The sequence below is a fragment of the Sinocyclocheilus anshuiensis genome, unplaced genomic scaffold (genome assembly GCF_001515605.1).
Source record: "Sinocyclocheilus anshuiensis isolate Anshui unplaced genomic scaffold, SAMN03320099.WGS_v1.1 scaffold396, whole genome shotgun sequence".
NCBI classification, from domain to species: domain Eukaryota; kingdom Metazoa; phylum Chordata; class Actinopteri; order Cypriniformes; family Cyprinidae; genus Sinocyclocheilus; species Sinocyclocheilus anshuiensis.
This window is the reverse complement of record NW_015558623.1, coordinates 501,392-510,316: the sequence shown is the minus strand read 5'-3', so window position 1 is coordinate 510,316 and position 8,925 is coordinate 501,392. Positions and strand designations below refer to the sequence as shown.

At 35.6% G+C, this 8,925-nt stretch overlaps 1 protein-coding gene across 1 annotated transcript in view; it reads left to right on the top strand.

Moving 5' to 3' along the window:
- LOC107680721 (contactin-4-like) overlaps positions 1-8,925 on the top strand; it is a 151,655-nt gene extending 142,730 nt beyond the window's left edge. Inside the window, exons 18-26 of the mRNA XM_016476755.1 lie at positions 70-228; positions 1,249-1,398; positions 2,639-2,709; positions 4,710-4,944; positions 5,183-5,298; positions 6,795-6,981; positions 7,110-7,222; positions 7,738-7,906; positions 8,586-8,925. Of these exons, the coding sequence (XP_016332241.1) occupies positions 70-228; positions 1,249-1,398; positions 2,639-2,709; positions 4,710-4,944; positions 5,183-5,298; positions 6,795-6,981; positions 7,110-7,222; positions 7,738-7,906; positions 8,586-8,677 (1,292 nt within the window). The 3' untranslated portion in view covers positions 8,678-8,925. The remainder of the gene's footprint in view (positions 1-69; positions 229-1,248; positions 1,399-2,638; positions 2,710-4,709; positions 4,945-5,182; positions 5,299-6,794; positions 6,982-7,109; positions 7,223-7,737; positions 7,907-8,585) is intronic.

Genomic DNA, 8,925 nt, shown 5'->3' with positions numbered 1-8,925 from the left:
GTGTGTGTGTGTGTGTGTGTGTGTGTGTGTGTGTGTGTTTGTGTGTGTGTTTCTGGTCTTCTGTCTCAGGTCCCCCCGGTCCCCCTACCAGCATTCATGTGGAAGAAATCACAGATACCACTGCCACTCTCTCCTGGAGGCCTGGTCCTGATAATCACAGTCCAATTACTGCCTACACCACCCAGGCTAGAACCCCTTTCTCCCTCGGCTGGCAAGCTGTTAGGACAGGTGGGGCTCCTAACCAGCTTTCACTGATCAAAACATTTGCTGCATAGTTTCCTTTTTCCATCCCCCTGCTTTTTCCTCTCCTAATATGTACTGAGATTTTCATCTTGTGTTTCTGAAAGTTTGTTTTGACTCATGTGCCGGCCTTTCGAAGGCTTGCGATAACTTTATGCAATGAAAAAACTAAAAAGTCATTATTATGCTTTATATTATTAAACTACATATGTGTATATATATATGTATATGATGTACTGATTTACTACTATTAATTTACAACAATACATTTTATGTTCACCAAGGCTGTATTTATTTATTCAGAAATAAAACAGTAAAATTGTGAATTATTGTTACTATTTAAAAAGCAGTTTTCTATTTTAGAATATTAATTTAAAATACTAATTTAAACATTTTTAATTTAAAATATTTTAAAATAATTACATTTTTAAAAATCTTTTAATCAATTTGAGAAATCCTTGCTGAATAAAAGTATTAATTTAAGAAAAATCTTACTGACCCCAAAATTTTGAACACAGATAGATAGATAGATAGATAGATAGATAGATAGATAGATAGATAGATATTTGATTATAGTAGTCTCGCTAATGAACCCTACACTGTAATATTTTAGGATATTGCAATTACAGTATTTTACAGTACACCATATACAGTGATCTAATACAATATGACACAACAATATAGACAAAAATTAAGCTGAATTATATCTCTTGACCTCTTTGCTCTTGATTGTACTGTATAATTTGAACTGTAGGGTGTTATTTTTATCTCTGCTTTCACAGCACCTGTCGATAAGCCCGGTTTTTGTATCTTTTGTATCTTACCTATTATCTCACCAAGCTGGAGAGATGCGTGCTGTGCTTGGTGTTTGTGTGAGCGTGCGGGGGGCCTGTGCTGGCTCACGAGGGGGCTCGTCTCACACTATGTGTGTGTTTTGTTTTTGTGTGTTTTGTTTTGTTTTGTTTTGTTTTGTTTTGTTTTGTTTTGTTTTGTTTTGTTTTGTTCCAGTGCCGAAGGTGGTTGGGGGCTCACATCTGACTGCTACAGTCATCGAGCTTAACCCCTGGGTGGAGTATGAATTCAGAGTGTTGGCAAGCAACGCAGTGGGCACAGGAGAGCCCAGCAAACCCTCAAAGAAAGCCAGGACGAAAGAAACGGGTGAGTGCTTCCATCACGTTAGTCTGCATGTGGCTCTTTTAATTCGCGTCCTGTGGTGTGATGCACTCTTTCCATGCTTACATTGAATGAGGGAGTCAAACCAGAATTTCATAGAGACTTGGAAGCAGTGCATAGTAAAATACTAAAAAGCACTTTAGCAACCACAGTAATATCCTGCAATGCTTAAGCATTCTTACGGCTTATTTTGTATGGGCAAACACCACTCACATTTCTTCAAAAAGGTAAAAATTTAGTTATGCATGCAGTTTTATAGCCTCATATAAATTACTAAAAGGCTAAATGGAGTATTTGTACTTTTAAAAATTAATTTCTCACACTGCAGGACCATTTAAGTGAACTGTAAAAGGCAAAAAGGTGCTTAAAAATTGTGAAAAAGGAATACAAATCTAAAAATATACTATTGTCCTCATACATATGGTAATATATAAATAAATATACACTAATGTTTTTGAAAGATGTTTCTTATGCTCACCAAGGATGCATTTTTTTATCAAAAATATTATTTCAATGTAAATAACTATTTTCTGTTTTAATATATTTTAAAATGTTATTTATTCTTGTGATGCAAAGCTGAATTTTCAGCATCATTACTCCACTCTTCAGTGTCACATGATCCTTCAGAAATCATTCTAATATGCTGATTTGCTGCTTAAGAAACATTTCTTCTTATTATCAACATTGAAAACAGTTAATGCTGCTTAATATTGTTTTGGAAACCATGATATTTTTTAGGATTCTTTGATTAATAGAATGTTTCAAAAGAACTAAATTTTGTAACATTATGAATGTTTTTACTGTCACGTTTGATCAATTCAATGCATCCCTGATGAACCCAAACTTTTGAACAGTAGTGTATTTAAAATAATTGTAACTATCAGGGACTGCAAAAGGGGAAAAAAATTATTAAAAATGGTGAAAAAGAAATGGTGACCAGCATCTAAAAAATACGCTTGTTCTTATACATTACAACTTAAATCATATCAGTTTTAATTGTCAGGTCACATTCAAACTGTTAAATCATACCATAAAAATGCTCAAATAGAAATAGTCCCCAGCATCTAAAAATATAAACATGTCCATGTACATTAAAACATTGTTTAACATAATTTAATTCAAATCATGTCCATATTATTTGTTGAACTTTCAAATCATATGTTATAATTGAAGTCTTAAATGGTCAGACCTGAGCTGGACTGAGGAAATCTTTTCCTTCCTCCAGTTCCCAAGGTCACCCCAGCCAATGTGAGCGGAGGAGGTGGCAGTCGATCAGAGTTAGTCATCACTTGGGAGGTAAGATGGCCAGTGCACTTCACTCGCCCGTCTGCCGGTGTGTGTGTGTGTTTCTCTCCTTTAGTGTGTCTTTTGTATACAGTCTCCTTTTGCAAGCTGGCTAGACACTATTGTTCCCTTTATTTGAGGTTTTCATTAATCATAGTAAAGCGGATACACATAACACTTCATTTTCTGTAAGAGCTGCACAGCAATAACTGCTGCTGTCATACAAGAGAAGCAGCGAAGATAATTAAATGGAGTTACCCTCAAATTTTTGCGAGGAACTTTTCAAAGATTATGTTCTCTCTCTCTGTATCTCCTTTCATGAGACTGAACGTTCTATTGTTCAGGTTTGAGAGTCAGCTGGTGTTATCTATTGAGCTAGACGTTTGTCACAGGGAGCTTGAAACTTCATTTCAAGACTTTCTCATTGTATTGTCTTTGAAATAAAAATGATGGCTACCACAGAACACCATCTATTGCACTAGAGAATTTCATGTCTTCTTTTACTCCAAACCCACCATGTCCCACTAATGCAAGGAGTACCGGTGGATTTTACTTTACAAAACCTAGTGTTATATTGTATTTTAAGACATCATAGGTTCTCATCAAGTATAAGACAGCATCTTTTTTATTTTTTGCAGAAAAATGGTTATACTATAATGAAAAATCCTATCCAAGATGGCAGACAAAGCAAAATAGATTTCAATATTGATAAATATTATTTTATTTTTAACAAAATATTATTTTGTGAAATTAATTCAATTTTGTACTTGGAAATGGAATGGAAATGCAGTCACTAATATAAAAAATATATTTTAAAAAATAAATTTGTATTCAATGTATAAATGTATTCATTAGGGGTGTAACAATATTCAAACCGAACCGAAAAACCGCGATACACCACCCACGATACATATCATGGTACTCTTGGTACGTTGCCTGTTGTCATCTTCAAATCACAGTAATTACGACATGGCGTGAATGCAGCATTATTTTTCAACGCAAAAGTAAGCCGTTTTCTGTGGATGTGTGAGACTTCCGGTTCATTAGCCACTGTAGGGAAATAACGAGAAGAATAACAAAGAGCAGTAAATGGTAAAACGGTTTGCACTATAAACCAGTGTGATCATAATTACTGTTTTTAATTAACTGTTTGCAATATCAAGCAGCAAAATGAGTTGTTTTGTACAACTAAAAATAGCTGGACGCGGATGAGACCGGAAACCATGAACATTAAATTTACAAATATTAAATTCTGCCCGCTCTTACGGGAAAAATAAGGTGGATAGCTGAAATCACATTAAAAAAATAATTCACTCATAGGTTTTGGAACACATCCCATTAGTTTTGGTCTCTCCGTAGCAAATTGTTTTATTCACAGCAGACACTGGAGTGAGCGCTTGATTACAGGTGCATTTTTATTTATCCATTAATCTTTCATTAAGCGTGAAAATATAATCTCACCCTCTTCTTTGAGTCACATGCCATGTTTCGGACTAATGGATGCTATTTCCTGGTGGTCTCAGCGTTACCGCACCGCATTACTGCATGGTCAGTGACAGGCCGATACTTCAAACAAAACCACCATGATATCATTACCTGGCAAAACGATTTCCTGGGAGATGGAATCCCTCTCTTGCTGAAGAGGCCGGGATGACAGCTGTTGCCTCAGACCGCGCCGCAACAGAGATTAGCGCGAATGCGCCATCTGATGCCTGACAGGTGTCAGGGAAGTCATGCGTCCTGTCGTCTACACGGCAGAAATATGAGAGACAGGAGTGTTTGCACGTATACTCGAGTTAATAGAAAACACGCCTTACAAACAAGCATCATGGTTACCCAGTGAAACCATGACATTTAGAAGTCATTACCATGGTACATGTCCAAAAACGTGGTTGTTTTTGTCTATTATGTGCATGTACGATGACAATATGTTGGATAGGATTTATAATAAAGGTTATGTAGTGTATTGTAGATGCGTGTGTTTTATTTGTGGGTGTGAATGTGTGTTGCAGCCGGTTCCTGAAGAGCTGCAGAACGGAGCAGGGTTTGGCTACGTCGTTGCTTTCCGGCCCTTCGGCGCCACCGGGTGGATGCAGGCGGCAGTTCCCTCTCCTGAAGCCTCCAAATACGTCTTCAAAAACGAGACCATTTTACCCTTTACTCCATTCCAAGTCAAAGTGGGGGTGTACAATAACAAGGGAGAAGGACCTTTTGGACCTGTGGTCACCATCTACTCTGCTGAGGAGGGTCAGTCACATTAACCGTAGCATTTGGTTGTGCACAACAGAGAAATTAAAGTTGAATGTACCTTTTGACATTTCGCTGTGGAACGCTTAGCAGGCAGTTAATAGGAGCCAAGTTAACTGAAGTGTGTTGCGCCAGAACCCATTAATCATGGTCTGTCTTGTTTTTCAAAAAGAGTTGGACTTTGAAGACATTTGTTGAATGAAACGTTCTAATCGAATGATTTCTCCTTCGAACTCAGAGCCTGGAAGGGCTCCCAGTCGACTCAGAGCCAAGAGTCTTTCAGCGTTTGATGTTGAGGTATACTGGAAAGCCCTTCCCTGGAGCACAAGCAAGAAACGTGTTCTCGGCTATGAGGTACACTAAATTCTGTCAAATTAAAGTTGCATTCATTATACATATCATCATTATTTTTCAAAACCCTATTAAAAATATTAAAAAAAAATTAAAATCATTACAAGCTGTTTTTTTTTTCAACGAACATGAATAAAACTTCAAAATGTGTACTTTTAAATTATGCTTCAAAAAATTTAAGCCATCACTCACATTTTCTTCAAATGTAAATATCAGTTAATTGTTCTTATTACTGAGCTATAAATACGTTTTTTTTTAAGTTTTCTACTTAATTCTACAAAATAAATCTATTATTGACGTAAGTACAAAATTAACATTGATTAGCTTATAATGTTGTAAACTAATGACTTCATTAGTCACTTTAAAAATCTGATATTTAAAACTTGTTTAATTTAAAACTACAGATCTTTAGATTTGGAATAAAAACAGTATATAAGAAAGAAGTTAAGAAATTAATAGTTTTAATCAGCAAGGACACATTAAAGTGTGTAAAGGTAGCAGTAAAGACATTTGTAATTTTGCAAAAATATATATTTGCAAAGTATCCTGGGGAAAAATCTATCACAATTTCCACAAAAACTATTAAGCAGCACTGTTTTCAACATTGATAATAATAAAAAAATGAAAAGAAAAAAAAGTTTATTGTGCAGCAAATCAGCATATAAGAATGATTTCTGAAGGATCATGTTACACCAAACACTAGAGTAATTATAATAAAAATAACAGCTTTGCCATCACAGGAAAAATTACATTTAATTGTATTAATATTCCACAAACGTACTGTTTTCACTGAATTTTTGATCAAATAAATGCAGTCTTGGTAAACATAGTCTTTCAAAGACATTTAAAATTCGTACTGACATCAAACTTTTGAACAGTAGTGTACATCAATAATAAGTTTGAGAGCATAGGGAGGCTATTTCATCTTTGAAAATGCTATATGGGAGTGGACGGGGCTTCTGCGACTGCAGGATGTCTCTACAGGATTATGGGTAGTTCCTCAGTTAGTCAATTAGCAGTTTTGAACATGGCAGAAATCTATCTTAATACTGAAGAAAAAAAAAATCAATTTCAATATAGAGAAAAACTTCCAGAGTACTGTTTCTGCGGTCAATAAACCTTATAATGCAGGCTCGTTACTTATTTAGCAACCAAATTTTGTTTGAGGTTGTATTGCAACCAACTCCTACTTAGCGTTGTGCCATTAGATGTTTTTTTAACTTTACCTTTTGGTAAGTCATCTGCAAAAAATCATAAATATAAAGCACTATACAAATACAAATAAGGTTTATATCATCATCCATCTCTGACTCTTCAGCTCAGACTGCCCAGAGACTTTTGAGAGGGAAAAGAAAAAACCTGAGTCAACCTGACTCAAATTATAAAATTATTCATTTAAAAATTATAAATGAATTCTTTCTCCCACTAGTTTTAAATGATATTGCTCTGAGTTTATTCAAGTTTAATGTTGAGCGGTTCTGTTTTGTCTTTCTCTGTAGTTGAGATACTGGGAGAAGAATGAGAAAGAAGACACGGCTAGTTTGCTAAGGACAGTAGGAAACCGGACGATGGCCATTATTCAGGGCTTAAAAGGAAGTACCACCTATTATATAAAGGTGAGAGCCTACAACACAGCAGGAACAGGACCACCAAGTCCAGCGGTCAACGTTACCACTAAAAAGCCTCGTAAGTAGCTTTTTTCTTTTTAAAAAGATTGACTGAAGAGGATGTTACTCAATGCATGAGCGGTTATGTTTAAGGGTAGCAACACTAGTATTAGATAACTGTTTTAAAGTTTCTATGACTTCATCCAGCCCCCAGCCAGCCGCCCTCAAAAGTCATGTGGAATACATCAAACTCCAAAATCATTCTGAACTGGGAACAGGTGAAACCTCTGGAAAATGAATCTGAGGTCATGGGATACAAGGTAAGCCAGATCTTCTTGCTGAACTGCTGTTTAGCATCCCTAACAAACGCTCTTTAGCCTTAAATACATTCACAATGTGACACAGCACCTTACTGCTCAATGATTAAACAGCTTTCAGTGCTTTAGCACCACCAAATGCTTTGATATGTGCATGACAACGACTCCAGACATGTCACAAAGCATCTATTGGTTTGTTTATATTGTTTTAGTGGAATTTCATCACTGAAAATCCTAGTGTAAAAGCTCCATAGGATCGATTGTTTCTATTCAATATCTTTCATGTCAAATATTCACTCTTAAATATTTGCAGTTGGTGTAAAATAACATTTTTTGCTTATAGTTGGAGTTAAAATATTTTAAATGGAGTGATTCAGACTGATTGCCCATCAGCCCCTTATGCTATCTTCATGCATCAGCCATTGAAAATACCATATCATTCTGATAACAAGTGGGACTATGTAAATGGAGGTAATTGTTTAAAATTTTTAAATGTTTAAATTGTTATTGTTTTGTAGGTACTGTATAAGCGGAACCAATTCAGCAGGCCCAGCATTATGGAGACCAACACCACCTCAGTGGAGCTGTCACTACCCACAGATGAGGAGTACATCATCCAGATCAGACCTTTTGGAGAAGGAGGGGAAGGCAGCAGCAGCCGACAGATCACCATTCCCAAAATATCAGGTAGATCATCCTCTACTAATTGGCTTATTTTTAATTCAGTTTTGATTTTATGCTATATTTTATTTAAGAGAAAAAAGGTTGAAGCTTACAATTTCAGAAATAGAATGCATTATAAATATATAAATATCATTTTTAAGGGATGATTTACAATCAGCAGGTCATTATCACAAAATTAAATTCAACAGGGCGATTAGATTGAATCAGCCTGAAGGGATTTATTTTGCGCTAACGACTGGCTGACTGAACGTTATCCTACTAATTACACGACTACTCATCAAATAAATTAATAAATGGACAACTGTACATGAAATATTCATTAAATGATTTTACTATGTGAGCAGAAATATATGAATATGAGAGACTTGAATATGAAATGCACTACTGTTCAAATCATCTTAAAATCATTAAAGGGGTCATATGATGTTGCTAAAAATAACATTATTTTTTTATTTTCATTTTTTTGTAACAATGTAAATGTATTTACTGTCACTTATCAATTTAATGTGTCCTTGCTGAATAACAAATGTTAGTAACCTGAAACTTTCGACCCTGTAATGTGAACCTATAATATCCTGTATAATATAATATAATATAATATAATCTGAGCTCCTACAAATTGTTCCTCTGAATCTCCTCACTGTGTCTTCATTCAATCATTTGCTGATTCATTCTCTTTCAGGTCCCAATGCCATCGGCTCGGCTTCCAGTGTGTCCACTCTTTCTGCTCTCAGTACAATAGCTCTCTCCCTCACAGCTCACACATCTTTATGACAGAACACAGCGCGGGCCGCTGACTTCAGACGAAACACTCTTCCTCAAGAGGAGACTGAGAAAAGTGACTCAGATCGATGAAAACCCATTCATACAAACCAGAGGACCTACGTGAACAATAATACTGGGATAAAGAGAAAAAGATTTTTAAAAACGGGTGTGTGGTTCGCTAGCCAATTCAAAAAAGATTGAAGGCTGATGGGATTGAATTTGATGTTACCAAAGCAGCTTTAAAGAAAAAGAAAAGA